The sequence below is a fragment of the Pristiophorus japonicus genome, chromosome 21 (assembly GCF_044704955.1).
Source record: "Pristiophorus japonicus isolate sPriJap1 chromosome 21, sPriJap1.hap1, whole genome shotgun sequence".
Lineage (NCBI taxonomy): Eukaryota > Metazoa > Chordata > Chondrichthyes > Pristiophoridae > Pristiophorus > Pristiophorus japonicus.
In genome coordinates, this window is record NC_091997.1 from 77,712,500 (window position 1) to 77,734,217 (window position 21,718).

General features: G+C 47.5%; 1 protein-coding gene across 4 annotated transcripts in view; it reads right to left on the reverse strand.

The window, feature by feature from the left end:
• The window catches only part of cd276 (CD276 molecule), a 381,432-nt gene that overhangs the window by 115,360 nt on the left and 244,354 nt on the right, over nucleotides 1–21,718 (reverse strand). For all 4 annotated transcript variants that reach the window (XR_011588279.1, XM_070865080.1, XM_070865078.1 and 1 more), the window contains exon 5: nucleotides 2,980–3,114. Coding sequence is in view for 3 of the 4 variants with exons in the window: in XM_070865080.1 (XP_070721181.1) it covers nucleotides 2,980–3,114 (135 nt within the window). In the remaining variant the exon portion in view is untranslated. The remainder of the gene's footprint in view (nucleotides 1–2,979; nucleotides 3,115–21,718) is intronic.

The following is a 21,718-nucleotide window of genomic DNA, read 5'->3' on the forward strand; positions in this document are numbered from 1 at the left end:
GAAAAAAATAGCGGCAGAAATTGAGCCTTTGTTTGAACCCGTCCTGCAGAGCAGCTTGGCCCCACGGGTGAATTTTTTAATGGCTCCATTATTTAACAGCTTCCCCTTATGTGTCAGCCGTGGCTCAGTGGGCAGCACCCTCCCCTCTGAGTCAGAAGGTTGTGCGTTTAAGTCCCACTCCAGGGACTTGAGCGCAAAAATCTAGGCTGACACTCCAGTGCAGTGCTGAGGGAGTGTTGCACTGTTGGAGGTGCCGTCTGTCGGATGAGATATTAAACCGAGGTCCTCTCGCTTTCTCTCTCTCTCATATGGATGTAAAAGATCCCATGGCATTATTTTGAAGCGAAGGGGAGTTCTTCCCATTGTCCTGGACAATATTTATCCCTCAACAAACATTGCTAAAACAGATTATCTGGTCATTATCAAATAGCGGTTTGTGGGAGCTTGCTGTGCGCAAATTGGCTGCCACATTTCCCATATTACCACAGTGACCACACTCCAAAAGTACTTAATTGGAAAGATCCCATGGCACTATTTTGAAGAGTTATCCCCGGTGTCCTGGGGTTCGTCAAGGTGGATGCAGAGAGGATATTTCCACTCAGGGGAAACTAAAACTAGGGGACATAGTCTCAGAATAAGGGGACCGCCCATTTAAAACTGAGATGAGGAGGAATTTCTTCTCTCAGAGGGTTGTAAATCTATGGAATTCTCTGCCCCAGAGAACTGTGGCGACTGTGTCACTGAATATATTTAAGGCGGAGATAGACAGATTTTTGAGCGATAAGGGAGTCAAGGATTATGGAAGCGGGCAGGGAAGTGGAACTGAGGCCAAGATCAGATCAGCCATGACCTTATTGAATGGCGGAGCATGCTCGAGGGGCCAAGTGGCCGACTCCTGATCCTATTTCTTATGTTCTTATGTTCAATATTTATCCCTCAAACAACATAACAAAAACAGATGATCTGGTCATTATCACATTGCTGTTTGTGGGAGCTTGCTGTGCGCAAAATTGGCTGCCGCGTTTCCCACATTACAACAGCGACTACACTCCAAAAGTACATCATTGGCTGTAAAGTGCTTTGAGATGATCGGTGGCCGTGAAAGGCGCTATATAAATGCAAGTCTGTCTTTCTTTCTTTCTGGCCCCAGCAACGACTAGTCAGAAGAAATTGTGGCAGAAAATGATCCTTTGCTCGAACCCAACCTGCTGAGCAGTCTCCCCCTCAGGTGAAACTTTTAAGCTTGCCATCTTCCCCCTTAATCACATAAAAGCATTCAATCTCCGTGACTACTGAGTATACTGTTAAGCACACACACTGGCTTCACATTAGAGCAATACGGGAAGGAGATATTTGGATGAATGGGTTCGCCGATAGGCTTTAAAACCATCAAGTTGTGTGTGCTTCCACGCCCCCACACACTGGGTCAGACCAGAGCCATCGCTAACTGTGCACAAGAGCAACTCATAAAATGACATGGGGTTAATCTGTTGGCCTCAACTGATTAATGTCAGCTCCGGTGACACGCGAAGGAGGCTGAGGAAATTAGCAGGCCCGCTCCTCTTCATACAAATGAAACATACAAAATTCTTACAGGGCTTGACACGTTGATGCAGGGAGGATGTTTCCCACGGGCTGGGGAGTCTTAGAACCAGGGGTCACACAGTCTCAGAATAAGGGGTTGGCCATTTCGGACTGAGATAAGGAGAAACTTCTTCACTCAGAGGGTGGTGAATCTTTGGAATTCTCTACCCCAGAGGGCAGTCTTTGAGTATATTCAAGACAGAGGTCGATAGATTTTTGGATATTAAGGGAATCAAGGGATTTGGGGATAGTGCAGGCAAGTGGAGTTGAGGTAGAAGATCAGCCATGATCTTAGTGAATGGCGGAGCAGGCTCGAGGGGCCGAATGGCCGACTCCTGCTCCTAATTCTTATGTTCTTATCTCATTATTGAGCAGGAAGAGGTACGATGAAGTGAAGTCTTGGTGTGAAACTGGGTTGGAGGGCAGGATATAACTGGACCAGGTTGCGCAGATATAGTTCAGTCCTCATTCTAAAGTCAATAATTTTTCCTTTAGTTTTCAACAATACTTTAAGAACATAAGAAATAGGAGCAGGAGTAGGCCATACGGCCCCTCGAGCCTGCTCCGCCATTTAATACGATCATGGCTGATCCGATCATGGCTGATCTGATCATGGACTCAGCTCCACTTCCCTGCCCGCTCCCCATAACCCCTTATTCCCTTATCGTTTAAGAAAATGTCTATCTCTGTCTTAAATTTAGTCAATGTCCCAGTTTCCACAGCTCTCTGAGGCAGTGATTTTACAACCCTCAGAGAAGAAATGTCTCCTCATCTCAGTTTTAAATGGGCGGCCCCTTATTCTAAGATCATGCTCTCTAGTTGTAGTCTCCGCAATCAGTGAAAACATCCACTCTGCATCCCACGTTGTCAAGCCCCCTCATAATCTTATACATTTCGATAAGATCACCTCTCATGCTTCTGAATTCCAATGAGTAGAGGCCCAACCTACTCAACCTTTTCTCAGAAGTCAATCCCCTCATCCCCGGAATAAACCTTGTGAACCTTCTCTGAACTGCCTCCAAAGCAAGTATATCCTTTCGTAAATATGGAAACCAAAACTGCACGCAGTATTCCAGGTGTGGCCTCACCAATACTGTAGCAAGACTTCCCTGCTTTTATACTCCATCCCCTTTGCAATAAAGGCCATGATTCCATTGGCCTTCCTGATCACTTGCTGTAACTGCATACGAACCTTTTGTGTTTCATGCACAAGGACCCCCAGGTCCCGCTGCACTGCAGCACTTTGCAATCTTTCTCCATTTAAATAATAACTTGCTCTTTTGATTTTTTTTCTGCCAAAGTGCATGACCTTTGATTTGATATTGATCTTTATCTTTGTAGCCGACCCGGGACCACGCTGCACAGCTCTCACGGGCACCGACGCGCGGAACCCACCTGTCTGGTTCTCTTTGCAGCTCTGCTGGATCTTCCGTCTGCACACGAACCCCAGGGCGGCCAGCAGTCCCAGCAGACAGACGGAGAGGCCGACCGTCAGCCATAAGGCGACAGCGGGGAACTTCGGATGCTGCCCTGGAGGGAGAGAAAAAAAAAAGAGACAGAAATAAAATCAGCAAGAGCGCGGCAAAGCTGAGGTGAGACAGGAGAGCTCAAGGACAGCTCCCTCGCTGAGGTGGGGCATCTGACAACACACGTTTGAGTCCTTGTGAAAGCACGCCTGCAATTTAAAAAGGTTAGGCTGATCGAGGGCGAGATGTACAGGGGTGGGAGGAGGCTCGAGTGGAGCATAAACACCGGCACGGACCAGTTGAACTGAACGGCCTGTTTCTGAATTGTAATTCGATATGTAAGCTGAACCATTTCCCCATTGAAATCATTCATATTCCAGCGTAAGAACGTAAGCAATAGGAGCAGGAGTCGGCCATTTGATCCCTCGAGCCTGCTCTGCCATTCAATAAGATCATGGCTGATCTGATCATGGGCTCAGCTCCACTTCCCTGCCCATTCCCCATAACCCTCGAGTCCCTTATCATTCAAAAATCTATCTCCACCTTAAATATATTCAATGCCCGACCCGCCTCAGCTCCCTGGGGCAGAGAATTACAAAGATTCTTGACCCTCAGAGAAGAAATTTCTCCTCATTTCTGTCTTAAATGGGCGACCCCTTATTCTGAAACTATGCCCCCTAGTTCTAGATTCCCCCACGGGGGGGAAACATCCTCTCTGCATCGACCCTATCAAGCCCCCTCAGAATCTTATATACTTAAATAAGATCACCAAGCGACTCTTTCAAATGTTCACAACCGTGCTTTACATTGGGCTCGGAGGCACTGGGTGTTAAGACTTGGATCTCGCTTCAGCATCCGCACAGTAGCGCGTAAATAAGAACAGATTGCGTGTGGGCGTCTGCTGTTCTGCATTAATGAAGTCAGGGTTCTCCCTAAGCAGATCGGGCACAGTGCCACTATGTACAACCGCCCGAGCATTCCATTTAAAATCTGAATGTCAAAGCCTTTCTAAATGATTGTTCCCTCTCTTGGGCATCTTCTAAAGATGAAGGATGTTGGGGTTGGCGTTGGTAATGTATGCACCTGTGAGTATGCTCACAGGTTTGTAGAGCTATTGAGCTCCTGATCTTTGAGCACCCTGTGCGGAGGGGAGCGGGCAGGTCGGAAGGCCTCCTCGTAGGACTGCTTCTGGGCCTGGCCAAGGGGGCCATCAGCCGGTCCAGGCAGCGGGCGGTCGAGGGGGTCGTTCAGCCCGACTGCCTGCCTCTCTTCCGTAGTGGCATCCGAGTCAGGGTGTCCCTGGAGATGGAGCACGCGGTGTCCACCAGCACACTCGCGGCCTACCGTGAGAGGTAGGCACTGGGAGGACTGGAGTGCATCATCACCCCTGGCAACCAAATTCTAATTTGATTGGTTTAATGTTCCAAAGTTTAATTTGTTGGTTCCAGTGTTCCTTGATGTATGTTTTACAAAAATAGTTGTAGAGCTGTTGAGTTGGGAGTGGCTTAACCAGTCACGTGATGTTCACAAGACTCAATAAAACCCCAGCCATTTGGGTTCAGGGGATCCGCGATGAGGCAGGTGGTTGTGAGCCTGGTGGATGACGTGGTAATGTGTAGTGTGATTAACATAGAAACATAGAAAATAGGTGCAGGAGCAGGCCATTCAGCCCTTCTAGCCTGCACCGCCATTCAATGAGTTCATGGCTGAACATGAAACTTCAGTACCCCCTTCCTGCTTTCTCGCCATACCCCTTGATCCCCCGAGTAGTAAGGACTTCATCTAACTCCCTTTTGAATATATTTAGTGAATTGGCCTCAACTACTTTCTGTGGTAGAGAATTCCACAGGTTCACCACTCTCTGGGTGAAGAAGTTTCTCCTCATCTCGGTCCTAAATGGCTTACCCCTTATCCTTAGACTGTGACCCCTGGTTCTGGACTTCCCCAACATTGGGAACATTCTTCCTGCATCCAACCTGTCCAAACCCGTCAGAATTTTAAACGTTTCTATGAGGTCCCCTCTCACTCTTCTGAACTCCAGTGAATACAAGCCCAGTTGATCCAGTCTTTCTTGATAGGTCAGTCCCACCATCCCGGGAATCAGTCTGGTGAATCTTCGCTGCACTCCCTCAATAGCAAGAACGTCCTTCCTCAAGTTAGGAGACCAAAACTGTACACAATACTCCAGGTGTGGCCTCACCAAGGCCCTATACAACTGTAGCAACACCTCCCTGCCCCTGTACTCAAATCCCCTCGCTATGAAGGCCAACATGCCATTTGCTTTCTTAACCGCCTGCTGTACCTGCATGCCAACCTTCAATGACTGTTAAACCTTTGCTAATAAACCAACTAGTTCTTAATAGCAATGTGTTGCTATGAATTCTTCAGCAAAGAACCCATGAAGCAAATACATTACAGTGTTGGAGATTAGGATTTGTCCTTGCCTGTATCAAACCTGTGCTGAACATGCGGATAACAGATGCAAAAAAGACGTTGCAAAAAATAAAATCGCAATTTCGAACAGCAGCATGCTCCACCTTTAGAAGTTGCCCAAGAGAGGGAACAAATCTTCTGCAGCAGCAATGGGAATTTCTATTGGCTTTGGACTCTGTTGGCAATGTCTGCTGAAAGAATCACCATGCAGCTGCATTATGCGGTACCAAAAAAAAAGCGTTCAACGCCATCTTGTCTTGACTTCCTCTTGAATTCATAGCAACACATTGCTATTAAGAACTAGTTGGTTTATTAGCAAAGGTTTAACAGTCATTGAAGGTTGGCATGCAGGTACAGCAGGCGGTTAAGAAAGCAAACGGCATGTTGGCCTTCATAGCGAGGGGATTTGAGTACAGGGGCAGGGAGGTGTTGCTACAGTTGTATAGGGCCTTGGTGAGGCCACACCTGGAGTATTGTGTACAGTTTTGGTCTCCTAACTTGAGGAAGGACGTTCTTACTATTGAGGGAGTGCAGCAAAGATTCACCAGACTGATTCCCGGGATGGTGGGACTGACCTATCAAGAAAGACTGGATCAACTGGGCTTGTATTCACTGGAGTTCAGAAGAGTGAGAGGGGACCTCATAGAAACGTTTAAAATTCTGACGGGTTTGGACAGGTTGGATGCAGGAAGAATGTTCCCAATGTTGGGGAAGTCCAGAACCAGGGGACACAGAGCTGGAATTTGATCACCATTTCCACCCGGTTTCGCGGTGATATTCCTATTTTTTTGATGAAAACCACCCGGTCCAAGTTTCGTCACGGTGTTCCGCCGACGGTTTCGAAATACCGCCGGGGAGCGGGCCGCCGGATTGCAACACTGAAAGACCCGCCTCTTCCCCCCCCTCCCACACTCACCGAGTTTGGTGGTAGCGGGTGTTCCGTAGTTATTGAAAAAAAACACCAGCCAGGTTTTGCCTCTCCCAGTAGATCACATGGCTCCGGTAGGGGTGGAGTGTAGAATGTTTTAACGTAAGGGGTTTACAGTTGTGTGGGCGGACTGGTTGGGCCGGGTGCTCTTTACCTGTCCGCCATTGTTCATAGGTTTATATGTAACCTTCAGGGCTGCTGACCGAGGGCCGTGCGGCTCTTTGTCGGCCGGCGCGGACACGATGGGCCAAAATGGCCTCCTTCTGTGCTGTAAATTTCTATGTTTCTAAACCAGCTGGAGCAGCGATGGTAGGTATGAAACCTTTCAAAAAAAGTTACGTGATTTTTTTTTTTACATTCTTTTGCAACGATTCACTGGAAAAGAGTCCTGTGGATGTTTTCCAATTTTTGTTTTTGTTTTTTGGAAAAATATTTCCCCCCCCTCCCGAGGCCCAACTCGTAGCCTCGGACTCAATTTTGAGTAAGTACCACTCAATTTGATCGCGTTTCCCACCACAAATCAACGTGGAAGACTGATTTTTCCCGCTGGGTGGAATTTTTTCCATTTTTTGATCAATTTTCCGCCGGCCTTCATTGAATAATCTTAGCGTTTTTTGGGGGCGGCAATCTGTCGGTGGTGGTTTTTGATCAAATTCTAGCCCATAGGGACATAGGAACAGAAAAAAGCCATTCAGCCCCTCGGGCCTGTTCAATGTGAGCATGGCTGATCTATGATGTAATGCCTTTGCTCCATATCCCTTAACACTAACAATTTCAGATTGAGAATTAGCAATTGACCCAGCAACAACAGCTTATTTGCAGAAGAGAGTTCCAGACTTGTACCACCCTTTGTGTGTAGAAGTGTTTCTTAATTTCACTCCTAAAAGGTCTGGCTCTAATATTTAGACTATGCACCTAGTCCTGGAATCCCCAACCAGCAGAAATAGTTGCTCTCCATCTACCCCATCAGTTCTGCTTAATATCTTGAAAACTTCAATCAAATCACCCCTTAACCTTCTAAATTCCACCATTAAATCAGATCCAGCTATAGGTGACTGGGTCAGGGAGCTCAGGCTCAGGTGCTTGATGTCCTCCTGCGGAGAGAAAAATGGCAACTCTAATTGAGAGGTTATAATCAGGGATGCACAGGAGGCCAGAGTTAGAGGAGCGCAGATATCTCGGGGTGGTTGCGGGGCTGGAGGAGGTTACAGAGACAGGGAGGGGCGAGGCCATGGAGTGATTTGAAAATAAGAATGAGAATTTTGAAATCGAGGCGTTGCTTAACCGGGAGCCAATGTCGGTCAGCGAGCACAAGACACCTCGTCAATATTCATTTAAGGGCAGGAATGGCTCTTTGGGAGCAGGGGATTTCTCTTTGGCCTACAAATGTTGAACAGAAAAGTGTTCCTTTTCGTAATCGAGAGACCCCAATTCCCCGGCCAACCTGAGCCCTGGCTCAGGCTAAAATCGGCTTATTTAAAATTCAAATGCGTTTGTTTTCTCAAATCTGCTTTTGGATGGATTCCCACTTCCCGAAATGCCAGCTTCTGCTCCTTCTTCCTGTGAGAAATCAGCATTTGCCACCCTATCCCTGAAGGTAAGGCACTCGAAGTCGATCAGACCAGTGGGGGAGCCGCACTATGCCAGTCAGCTGGTGGGATTGGTGATGTACACAACCTCCCCAGGAAGTTTGATATCTAACATGGCAGCTCACCAAGCAGGGATTTAACAAATGTAAACCGTCTGAATGGGAACTGGTGTGCTTCCAGTGTCTTAATGCTCAATGGCAGCATCATCATCATCATCATAGTCAGTCCCTCGGAATCAAGGAAGACTTGCTTCCACTCTTAAAATGAGTTCTTAGGTGGCTGAACAGTCCAATACGAGAGCCACAGTCTCTGTCACAGATGGGACAGATAGTCATTGAGGGTGGGTGGGACAGGTTTGCCGCACGCTCTTTCCGCTGCCTGCGCTTGATTTCTGCATGCTCTTGGCGATGAGACTCAAGGTGCTCAGTGTCCTCCCGGATGCACTTCCTCCACTTAGGGCGGTCTTTGGCCAGGGTCTCCCAGGTGTCAGTGGGTATGTTGCACTTTATCAGGGAGGCTTTGAGGGTGACCTTGTAACGCTTCCTCTGCCCATCTTTGGCTCATTTGCCATGAAGGAGTTCCAAGTAGCACGCTTGCTTCGGGAGTCCCGTGTCTGGCATGCGAACTAAGTGACCTGCCCAGCAGAGCTGATCGAGTGTGGTCAGTGCTTTAATGCTGGGGATGTTGGCCTGGTCGAGGATGCTAATGTTGGTGTGTCTGTCCTCCCAGCGGATTTGTAGGCTCTTGCGGAGGCTTCGTTGGTGATATTTCTCCAGCGACTTGAGGTGTCTACTGTACATGGTCCATGTCTCTGAGCCATACAGGAGGGCAGGTATTACTACAGCCCTGTAGGCCATGAGTTTGGTGGCAGTTTTGAGGGCCTGGTCTTCAAACACTCTTTTCCTCAGGTGGCTGAAGGCTGCACTGGCGCACTGGAGGCGGTGTTGAATCTCATTGTCAATGTCTGCTCTTGTTAATAGAGTTCCCAAAGCAATGCCCATTAAACCTCAAACTGGTAAGCCTCAATCACACCACCCTGACTTTGGAAATATATTGCCGTTCCTTCATTGTCGCTGGTCAAAATCCTGGAACTCCCTCCCTAACAGCACTGTGGGAGCACCTTCACCACACGGACTGCAGCGGTTCAAGAAGGCGGCTCACCACCACCTTCTCAAGGGGTAATTAGGGATGGGCAATAAATGCCGGCCTTGCCAGCGACGCCCACATCGCAGGAACAAATATAAAAGAAACTTGCTCTATGGCACACACAATCAAATGCTCCAGGATCTCCTCTCACACTGCAAGGGCATCATACCAAAGGCCCATTCTCTTTGTCAAGAGCTACTTTCACCTTCCCATTGTGAATGGCTGACTGCACGACAGATAGTCACCTAGAAATCAAATAGGGAATTCAGAAGAAACTTCTTTTCCCAAAGAGTGGTGAGAATGTGGACCGCTGGGAGTGGTTGAAGTGAATAGTGTAGATGCATTTAAACAGGTTGGGCCTATACACATTGGAGTTTAGAAGAATGAGAGGTGATCTTATTGAAACGTATAAAATTCTGAGGGGGCTCGACAGGGTAGATGCAGAGAGGATGTTTCCCCTTGTGGGGGAATCTAGAGCTAGGGGGCATAGTTTCAGAGTGAGGGGTCGCCAATTTAAAACGGAGAGGAGGAGGAATTTCTTCTCTCAGAGGGTCAAGAATTTGTGGAATTCTCTGCCCCAGAGAGCTGTGGAGGCTGGGTCATTGAATATATTTAAGGCAGAGATAGACAGATTTTTGAGCGATAAGGGAGTCAAGGGTAATGGGGAGCGGACAGGGAAGTGGAGATGAGGCCAGGATCAGATCAGCCATGATCTTATTGAATGACGGAGCAGGCTCGAGGGGCCGAATGGCCTACTCCTGCTCCTAATTCTTAGTTTCGTATGTTCAATCATTTTGGAAAGCAGAGACGGGATGATCTATTGAGTACTCGGATCATGTTGGAGATGGCGGAAGATGATACATCAAATGCAGAGGCTGGCCGACTCCTGCTCCTATTTCTTATGTTCCTCAGGGGCAGCTAGACAAGCATATGGGGGAGAAGGGAATAGAGGGTTTTGTGGATAGATTTAGATGAAGAAAGATGGGAGGAGGCTCGAGTGGAGCATAAACGCTAGCATGGACTGGTTGGTCCGAATGACCTGTTTCTGTGCCATATATCTTATGTAAGATACATGGAGATCAGAAGCATTAAAATAATGAAACCTATGGAGGCCCAAGGCCCCCTTGACTGGACACAGAGGAGCACTCCAGCTCTTCCTGGTCCACAGGGATTGCTCAGGAAAGATGCACAAATTTGAAAGCCAGGATTCATCTCACGGACCAGGACTGTAAGGGAAGCTCAGACATCCCATGGCATTGCTCTTGGGCAAAGGAGCAGAGGCTCAGGTGAGTAAGGAAGGAAAGAAAGACTTGCATTTATATAGCGCCTTTCATGACCATCGGACGGCTCAAAGTACTTTACAGCCAATTTGCACACATCAAGCTCCCACAAACAGCAATGTGATAATGACCCAGATATTCTGTTTTTGTTATGTTGATTGAGGGATAAATATTAGCCAGGACACCTGGGAGAACTCCCCTGCTCTTCTTCGAAATAGTGCCATGGGATGTTTTATGTCCACCTGAGGGGGCAGACGTCTCATCTCCATGCTTCTGATCTCCATGTATCTTACATCGGATATATGGCACAGAAACAGGTCATTCGGACCAACCAGTCCATGCTAGCGTTTATGCTCCACTCGAGCCTCCTCCCATCTTTCCTCATCTAAATCTATCCACAAAACCCTCTATTCCCTTCTCCCCCATATGCTTGTCTAGCTGCCCCTGAGGAACATAAGAAATAGGAGCAGGAGTCGGCCAGCCTCTGCATTTGACGTTTAACGTCTCAGCCGCAAGACGGCACCTCCGATAGTGCAGCACTCCCTCAGCACTACACTGAGTGGGGCCGGGCACAATTATGTGCTCACTTCTCTGGAGTGGGACTTGAACCCACAACCTTCTGACTCCGAGGCTAGAGGGCTGAACCATGGCGGACCCAAAATGCGACCTCGTCATAGAAACATAGAAAATAGGTGCAGGAGTTAGCCATTCGGCCCTTCGAGCCTGCACCACCATTCAATATGATTATGGCTGATCATGCAACTTCAGTACCCCATTCGTGTTTTCTCTCCATACCCCTTGATCCCTTTAGCCGTAAGGGCCACATCTAACTCCCTTTTGAATATATCAACGAACTGGCCTCAACAACTTTGTGGTAGAAAATTCCACAGGTTCACAATTCTCTGAGTGAAGAGTCAGTCATCCAGAGAACCAAATTTAAAGTGTTCCCAAGTCATTGGGTAAGTCAGAAACAGTTTGGGATCATGACCTTTGAACCCCTGAAGCAGTCCAGTCAATCCTACGATTCCCAAACCGGAGATTAACCTCCTAACAAATACACTGCTGTTGGTTTTCCTTTAGCTAGTTTCTGATAGACAAGCTTATTGGCATTCAGGAGGAACTTTGTCAAAACTAGTTGGAGCATTAGGGTGTCATTTACACTTCAATGGACACAGCCCGTTACCATCAGATACAGCGATTAAATAAATTTATTATTGAATATTTAATTACATCCCTGAATGAATTTGTTACTCGCAGAAATCTCTTTTTTGACAAAATTACAATTTACTTCCCCTGGCTGAGTGGAGTAGCTTGCATTCCGTTCCCAAGCCAGTCGCCCTTATTGCTCCCCAGAGTGTGATTACCCGATTACTGTCAAATTAGAGCCAGTATTAATGGTGCTGGGGACTCTAGTCTGTTTGAAGTTGGATTGAGCCAGCCTGAAATTTATTGCAACAGCGTTTTTGCGCTGCAATAAACCCAAAATAAAGAAAAATAGAAACTGCAGCTCGAAGAGAAGCAGAAACGCAGGGAGCATTGTTAAAATGGAGTCTGTATCTGAGGCAATCAGGGTTGGTTAATGTAACGTATTTGCTTCATGCGTTCTTTCCTTAAGAATTCATGGCAACACATTGCTATTAAGAACATGTTGGTTTATTAACAAAGATTTAACAATCACACTACACATTACCAGTTCATCTGCCAGGCTCACAACTGCCTACCTCATCGTGGATCCACTGACTGGGGTTTTATTGAGTCTTGTGAACATCACGTGACTGGCTAAGCCACTCACAATGCAACAGCTCCACAAACCCTGTGAGCATCCTCGCAGGTGTATGCATTACAGTTCAAAGATTTTTCAGATAATTTTTATAACAGCGCACACACACACACACACACACACAGACAACAGATCAGCCATGATCTTATTAAAGTGGAGGAAGTGCATCCGGGAGGGCGCTGAGCACCTCGAGTCTCGTCGCCGAGAAGGTGCAGAAATCAAGCGCAGGCAGCGGAAGGAGCGTGCGGCAAACCAGTCCCACCCACCCCTTCCCTCAACGACTGTCTGTCCCACCTGTGACAGAGACTGTGGCTCTTGTATCGGACTGTTCAGCCACCTGAGGACTGCCTCTGATGAAATGGGGAGCAGGCGCGTGGGGCCAAATGGCCTACTCCTGCTCCTCTTTCTTATGTTCTAATTCAGCCCACACCAGCTCTCAGGGAACTATCTACTACAAGAGTAACTTGCATTTATATTGGGACTGAATTTGTGGCCCCCGTGGGCATGTACGAGGTATGCACACATCCGTAGAGGCCACACACGTTGCGGGTTTAGGCATGCGTTGCGGATGCATTGAAACCCGGAATTTGCAATCTGTCAAGAATCTGTCAAGCGTAGGGCCTGCTTTTCCCAGCGTAAGAGTTTTAAAAAACATAAACCTACGTTTTTTTTAAACTCATTTATACATTAAATACACTGTGCAATGTCAATTCATTTTTAGATCCGTTAAACACACATTTATTTTTCAAAAAATTAAATTTTTGTTTTAAGTATTTAATTAAATGCCATTTTAATTCATTTTAAATATGTACTTTTTTTTCTATGATGTATAGAGGTATTTTTCATATGATCCCCATTCATACTTCATCATAGGCAGTCCCTCGGAATCGAGGAAGACTTGCTTCCACTTTAAAAATGAGTTCTTACGTGGCTCTACAGTCCAATACGAGAACCACAGTCTCTAGCACAGATGGGACAGACAGTCGTTGAAGGTAAGGGAAGGTGGGACTGGTTTGCCGCACGCTCCTTCCGCTGCCTGCGCTTGATTTCTGCATGCTCTCGGCGACGAGACTCGAGGTGCTCAGCGCCCTCCCGGATGCACTTCCTCTACTTAGGGCGGTCTTTCGAGATTCAACACCGCCTCCAGTGCGCCAGTGCAGCCTGAGGAAAAGAGTGTTCGAAGACCAGGCCCTCAAATCTGCCACCAAGCTCATGGTCTACAGGGCTGTAGTAATACCCACCTTCCAGTATGGCTCAGAGACATGGACCATGTACAGTAGACACCTCAAGTCGCTGGAGAAATTCGTACTTATGGGAGTTCCGTACATTTGGAATCCCCATAAGCATGAATAGTAATTCCCTTCTTTGATTGGTTGGGCCAGCCCACGTGATCCCCAGGGGGCGCTTGTGAACCACCTACAACCCTGGGATACGTGGGCCTCTAACCGCGGGTACCCGGAGAAGCCCAAGGCCGCAAATCTACGAACCTCTCAGACCTCCAGGTAAGTTCGGAGATGTTTTGCAGTTCAGAGGCATCCGCCCGTGGCGAACATCCAACCGCAAATTCAGCCCCAGTACAACACCGAGCCACATAAAGTGACCAAAAACTTGGTCAAAGAAATAGGCTTTAAGGAGCATCTTAAAGTAGGAGAGAGAGTTAGAGAGGCGGAGAGGTTTAGGCAGGGAGTTCCACAGCTTAAGGCTTTGGCAGCTGAAGACAAGGGTGCCAATGGTTGAGTGAAGGTAATCAGGGATGCTCAAGAGGGCAGAAGTGAAGGAGTGCAGTGATAATAAGAACCTAAGAAATAAGAGCAGGAGTAGGCCATACGGCCACTCGAGCCTGCTCCGCCATTTAATACGATCATGGCTGATCCGATCATGGGCTCAGCTCCACTTCCCTGCCCGCTCCCCATAACCCCTTATTCTACTATCGGTTAAGAAACTGTCTATTTCTGCCTTAAGTATATTCATTGACCCAGCTTCCACAGCTCTCTGAGGCAGCGACTTCCACAGGTTTACAACCCTCAGAGAAGAAATTTCTCCTCATCTCTGTTATAAATGGACAGCCCCTTATTCTAAGATCATGCCCTCAAGTTCTAGTCTCCCCCATCAGTGGAAACATCCTCTCTGCATCCACCTTGTCAAGCCCCCTGATCCTGGATATTTGTAGGGCTGGAGGAGGTTACAGAGATAGGGAGAGTGGGGGGGGGGGGGGGGGGTGTAGGGGCTCAGGCCATGCAGGGATTTGAAAACAAGGATGAGAATTTTTAAATCGAGGCATAGCTCAACGGTGGAGCGATTAAAATTGGGGAAGTGCAAATGCTCTCCGCCTTTCTACCTCCTCTTGAATACCAATGAGGCGGATAGTAACTGTTACGTTTACAATAACTCCACAAGACTGTATATCTTAAGCTCAAACTGTTGTGACCTTGGTCTCTTTATTGTATCTCCAGAGTGAGGAGGCAGCATGGTAGACTGCCTTTTATACCTGCTTGCCCAGGGTCTGCAGGTGACCCTTGGGTCTCCCACAGGTGCGCCCCCTGGTGGCAAGTCTTACACATTGGTAATGTTTACATACAAAACAGTAACAGAGCTCAGGAGGACATGGTTAAAAAGGGCAGACACGTAGCAGATGAAATTTAAAGCAGAAAAGTGTGAAACAGTTTCCAGTGACAGGAGAGTCGGTAACCAGAGGACACAGATTTCAGGTGATTGGCAAAAGAACCAGAGGCAACACAAGGAAACAAAAATTATGCAGCGAGTTGTTGTGCACTACCTGAAAGGGCGGTGGAATTCAAGAGTGACTTTCAAAAGGGAATTGGACAAATACGTGTCGGGAAATAAAATATTACAGGGCGATGGGGAAAGAGCAGGGGAGTGAGACTAAAAAATAGCTCTAACAAAAATGATGTAACTCATTGAAACACTTGTGGGCACATCTTTTTTTGGTGTGAAGAGCGTCATCCTCATTACGAGGGACTGCCTAGTAGTAGTAGCAGCTCTAACAAAGAGCTAGCACGGGCACGATGGGCTGAATGGCCTCCTTCTGTGCTGTTTCTGTAATGTATGAATAAAGAGTCTGACCAGATACTGTGAGCTCAAAGTAAAGTGTGACCTTAGTCTTTTATTGCAGATCTCCAGAGTACCTCTCCAGCCTGTGAGGCCTCCTTAAGTACAGGTGCTCCCAAGGGATTGTGGGATCCCTTGAGACTCCAGGGGATGAGCCCTCTGGTGCCTACACAAGGTACTTACAGGTTTACATATATAATAGTTTCTATCTAGGATTCTATGATGAATCTCCTTTTAAGACGCTCCTTAAAATTAGGTCGCCTGTCCTAATACCTCCTTGTGTGACTCTGTCAAATTTTGATTGATAACGCTTCCGTGAAGCACCTTGGGATGTTTTACCACATTAAAGGTGCTATATAAATGCAAGTTGCTGTTGCTGCACTTGCTAAAAAAAAAATCAAGGCGTTTTACTTTTACAACCGAAAGTGTGTGGCTGTTTAAATGCTGCCAAATGGCTAAAATCGCTAAAAAACTCAAAGCGACTTAATCTACCATCTTCAACCTGTCAGAGGCTTTCAACAAAGAGACTTTCAACAAAGAGGCTTAAAGCACATCCCCATGGCAACCGCGTGCTTTCATAAGCGGTGAGAAGACAATGGGGCCCTCGTCAAAACTATGGGGTTGAAAATTCCACGCACGCTCCTTTAATTTGCACTGATAAACAAATTGTTGCACGATCAGAGACTGACAGGCAAAGTGAATAATTGGGCAGAGACTGCCCGGGCATTAGTTCAATGCCCAGGCATTTGTTTGAAAGTTTGCTTGCGATGCACTTTGCGTTTATCGTGTCAGTGGTGCCTTGTCAGCTCTAACACTTTGATTATGATTTTTACAGCAATCTCTTCAACCAATTTTGTCATCAGCCACTTGTCGAATGGTTTGCTCCAGCCAGCAACATGGACCCATCAGCTTGCTGCTCAAATAGATACCGCATTTTAGTTCGGTCTTCAACTTCCACTGTTACGCCCCCTGCCTTCTAGAACTCTGTTCCTGCACCGTCTTGCCTCACTGATCCCTCCCCACCTTCGAGGGGCCTCCAAACCCCCCCCCCCCCCCAACAGCTCTTGGGAAGTTTGTTCTCCAGACCAGCGCGTGCCCTCCCCCGTTCTCGCTCCCCTCCTCGTCAAACTCCTTTGCTTCCTGCGAGTGTCAGTCATGGCTCAGTGGGTGGCACTCTCACCTCAGAGTTTGGAAGGTTGCGGGTTCAAGTCCCATTCCAGAGACTTGGGTATCGGACTGAGGGAGTGCTGCACTGTCAGTGGTGCCGTCTTTCAGATGAAACATGGAAACGTAGAAAATAGGTGCAAGAGCAGGCCATTCGGCCCTTCGAGCCTGCACCACCATTCAATATGATCATGGCTGATCATGCAACTTCAGTACCCCATTCCTGCCTTCTCTCCATACCCCTTGATCCCTTTAGCCGTAAGGGCCACATCTAACTCCCTTTTGAATATATCTAACGAATTGGCCTCAACAACTGTAGTAAAGAATTCCACAGGTTCACAATTCTCTGAGTGAAGAAGTTAAGCCGAGGCTCCTGTCTACTCTCTCGGGTGGACACCAACGATGCCATGACACTATATCGAAGAAGAGCAGGGGAGTTTTTCCCGGTGCGCTGGCTAACATATATCTCTCAACCAACATCTCTAAGAAAGAGATTACCTGATCATTATCACATCGCTGGTGGTGGGCAAATTGCCTGTTTCCGACACTACAACATTAACTTCATTGTAATAGGCTTCACAACACCTTGTAACGCCCCGAGATGGTGAAAGGCTCTTGGCATCTTCCACTCTCCATAAACTGTGCTCATCCAAAATTCTGCTGCCTGTATCCTAACCCGCACTGAGTCCCGCTCACCCATCACCCCTGTGTTCGGTGCCCGTATCCTAATCCGTTGTGCGAGGCCCCTTGGGGAAGAGTAACCATAACATGGCAGAATTCTTTATTAAGGTGGAGAGTGACACAGTTAATTCAGAAACTTGGGTCCTGAACTTAAGGAAAGCTAACTTTGACAGCATATGGCATGAATTGGCTAGAATAGACTGGCAAATGATACTTAAAGGGTTGACGGTGGCTAGGCAATGGAAAACATTTATAGATCACAATTGTACATCCCTGTCTGGAGTAAAAATAAAACAGGGAAGGTGGCTCACCTGTGGCTAACAAGGGAAATTAAAGGTAGTGTTAGATCCAAGGAAGAGGCATATAAATTGGCCAGAAAAAGCAGCAAACCTGAGGACTGGAAGAAATTTAGAATTCAGCAGGGGAGGACAAAGGGTTTAATTAGGAGGGGGAAAATAGAGTACGAGGGGAAGCTTGCCGGGAACATAAAAACTGACTGCAAAAGCTTCTATGGATATGTGAAGAGAAAAAGATTAGTGAAGACAAACGTAGGTCCCTTGCAGTCAGACTCAGGTGAATTTAAAATGGGGAACAAAGAAATGGCAGACCAATTGAACAAATACTTTTGTTCTGTCTTCACGAAGGAAGACACAAATAACCTTCCAGATGTACTAGGGGACAGTGGGTCTAGTGAGAAGGAGGAACTAAAGGATATCCTTATTAGGCGTGAAACTGTGTTGGGGAAATTGATGGGATTGAAGGCCGATAATTCCCCGGGGCCTGATTGTCTGCATCCCAGAGTACTTAAGGAAGTGGCCCTCGAAATAGTGGATGCATTATTGATCTTTTTCCAACAGTCTATCGACTCTGGATCAGTTCCTATGGACTGGTGGGTAGCTAATGTAACACCACCTTTTAAAAAAGGAGGGAGAGAGAAAATAGGTAATTATAGACCGGTTAGCCTGAGGGGAAAATGTTGGAATCAATTATTAAGGATGAAATAGCATTTGGAAAGCAGTGACAGGATCGGTTCAAGTCAGCATAGATTTATGAAAGGGAAATCATGCTTGACGAATCTTCTGGAATTTTTTGAGGATGTAACTAGTAGAGTAGACAAGGAAGAACCAGTGGATGTGGTGTATTTGGACTTTCAAAAGGCCTTTGACAAGGTCCCACATAAGAGATTGGTGTGCAAAATCAAAGCACATGGTATTGGGGCTAATGTACTGGCGTGGATAGAGAATTGGTTGGCAGACAGGAAGCAGCGAGTCGGGATAAACGGGTCCTTTTCGGAATGGGAGGCAGTGACTAGTGGAGTGCCGCAGGGCTCAGTGCTGGGACCCCAGCTCTTTACAATATACATTAATGAGTTGGATGAAGTAATTGAGTGTAATATCTCCAAGTTTGCAGATGACACGAAACTGGGTGGCGGTGTGAGCTGTGCGGAGGATGCTAAGAGGCTGCAAGGTGATTTGGACAGGTTAGGTGAGTGGGCAAATATATGGCAGATGCAGTATAATGTGGATAAATGTGAGGTTATCCACTTTGGTGGCAAAAACACAAAGGCAGAATATTCTCTGAATGGCGGCAGATTAGGAAAAGGGGACATGTAACGAGACCTGGGTGTCATGGTTCATCAGTCATTGAAAGTTGGCATGCAGGTACAGCAGGTGGTGAAGAAGGCAAATGGCATGTTGACCTTCATAGCTAAGGGATTTGAGTATAGGAGCAGAGAGGTCTCACTGTAATTGTACAGGGCCTTGGTGATATTGTGTTCGGTTTTGGTCTCCTAATCTGAGGAAGGACGTTCTTGCTATTGAGGGAGTGCAGTGAAGGTTCACCAGACTGATTCCAGGGATGGCTGGACTGACATTTGAGGAGAGACTGGATCAACTGGGCCTTTATACACTGGAGTTTAGAAGGATGAGAGGGGATCTCATAGAAACGTATAAGATTCTGACGGGACGGGACAGGTTAGATGCAGAAAGAATGTTCCCGATGTTGGGGAAGTCCAGAACCAGGGGAGACAGTCTTAGGATAAGGGGTAGGCCACTTGGGACTGAGATGAGGATAAACTTCTTCACTCAGAGAATTGTGAACCTGTGGAATTCCCTGCCGCAGAGAGTTGTTGATGCCAGTTCATTGGATATATTCAAGAGGGAGTTAGATATGGCCCTTACGTCTAAAGGGATCAAGCGGTATGGAGAGAAAGCAGGAAAGGGGTACTGAGGTGAATGATCAGCCATGATCTTATTGAATGGTGGTACAGGCTCGAAGGGCCGAATGGCTTACTCCTGCACCTATTTTCTATGTTTCTATGTTTACCAAGTCCCGCTCACCCATCACCCCTGTGCTCGCTGACCTACATTGGCTTCCAGTCCGGCAATGCCTCGATTTTAAAATTCTCATCCTGATTTTCAAATCCTTCCATGGCCTCGCCCCTCCCTATCTCCGTCGCCTTCACCAGCTCTACACCCCTCTGAGATCTCTGTGCTTCTCCAATTATGGCCTCTTGAACATCCTCAATTTCCTTCGCTCCACCATTAGTGGCCGTGCCTTCTCTGCCTGGGTCCTAAGCTCCGAAACTCCCTGCCTAAACCTCTCCGCCTCTCTTTCGTCTTTTAAGACACTTTTTAAAACCTACCTCTTTGATCACCTACCCTAATATCTCCTTATGTGGCTCGGTGTTAAATTTTGTTGGATAACATTCCTGTGAAGCGCCTTGGGACATTTTACTGTGTTAAAGGAGCTATATCAATATAAGTTATTGTTTTTAAAACACATCCACTTCAGGACGCACAAAAGGCCTGAGCAACCTCACAGCATGAAAGGCTGAAGTCAGATCTGTGCTGAGTTAGAATAATCTCAGCTGGGCTGGCAGTGGTCGGATACCCTGCCCTCAGTAGCTGAGGTTATACAGTTGGTTTCAGTGCCCTAGGTGACGGAAGACAGAATAAAAAGCAGCCAGAGGGCCCAGTCCTAGTCCCCACCCGTTGGCCTGTGTGGGGACGCGAGTATGCTGTTTGGAACTCTTCTGTGGAGGCCTCCCATGGGGCAATTGCTGCCAGCACGCTCACACACGAGAGCGTGGAGGCCCCGACCTGCGTGAGAACACCAGCGGCAGGTCGGGGCCATAAAAGGAGCGGAGGTGCGGTGGCCCGGGAGCAGTGTGGCGGCGTACTATTTCAGGGAGCAGCGCGAGCTGGTGCAGGAGAGCGACGGCAGCGAAGAGTGACGTCATCAAGGTCCAGGTCAGTGATTGGAGCGTGGGCAGGTACAGCAGGGGCGGCGAGGTCGGGACGAAGGAGCTGTGAGAGATTGTAGAGCAATGTTATCGGGGCCCAGGGGAGGCGTGAGTTTGGGGCCAGGGGCCAAGGGGCAGTACGGGGCCAGCCCACACTGCGATATGTGCGCGCACTAGGTCCGTGCAGCAGAGCTGGTCTGCAGTCGTCTTGGTTAACCCTTGCCACTGGACCAAGACCTAGCTCTGTCGAGCCCGTGTAGTGGCTGGTGTGCAACGGCCACCCCACGTTAAAAAAAATCCACGCACACCCTTCAGGATGTAGTTCAGGTCCTTCATTGAAACACCTGTGAACTCATCCTTTTTTGGCGTGGAAGCAAGTCATCCTCGTTTCGAGGGACTGCCTATGAGTGAGAGAGACATGAAGTATAGCCACTAGAAGAGGTGAGTTACAGAAGGGGTTGGGTGCTTGAGGACTAGCCAGTGTGAGTCGGTGCCTTCAGTGAAGGGTGGGGGGGGGTAAAGTGGGACGGGAAAGCACGTTTTTGAAAAGTAGCAAGTTTCAAATAATGGTGGACTTGCCCTTGGAGTTGTGGCATTACATTGTCTCTCTCGGATGTTATTCTGTACTGATGCCTACATTATTTTATTTTGTGTTTTGCTGAAGTACGCACAGATAACGATGCATGAATTCACAAGCCCGGAATACGCAAGGACATAACAGGGCGGCAGCACAGAGTGGCTGAGATAATGTAAATGGCTTGAATTTATCAATGCTATTACAATCCTTTCATGTGTTACTGCCATGGAATAAATAAATACATATTGGAATGCACACACACAAATATATTCTTCCTTTTTTAGATGTTTGAGAGTGCCATTGACACAGCCACTTGGGGAGGGGGGGGTGGGGGCGGGTGGGAGTGATGGGTGAGGTTCCCACAATTTTTGGGTCCGTGGTTATGTCGAGCCCCACTCTCCATTGCTCTAAACTCAAGAATCACCCTGCTGTTCTCCCGAACTCTTTACACGTGTTTCCGGTGGGCATTCATCAGCACTCCCGCCACTTGCAGAAACACTGAAGGATAAGTCAATCTGTGCTATGTTGTTGTAACCCCCTCCCCACCCGTGGCAGGAACTGGAGCAACGCCAGCGGAGGTCTATGAGCAGGGCGCGAGCCTGTGCTCTGTTAGAATATCAAACCACAACAAGTTGTATTTATATAGCGCCTTTAACGTAGTAAAATGTCCGACGGCGCTTCACAGGTGTGTTATGAGATTTTTAAAAATTTGACAGAATCGGGCTCTTCTGTGAGGTCTTCCATGGTGGAATAGCTGCCAGCACCCTCTATTATCCG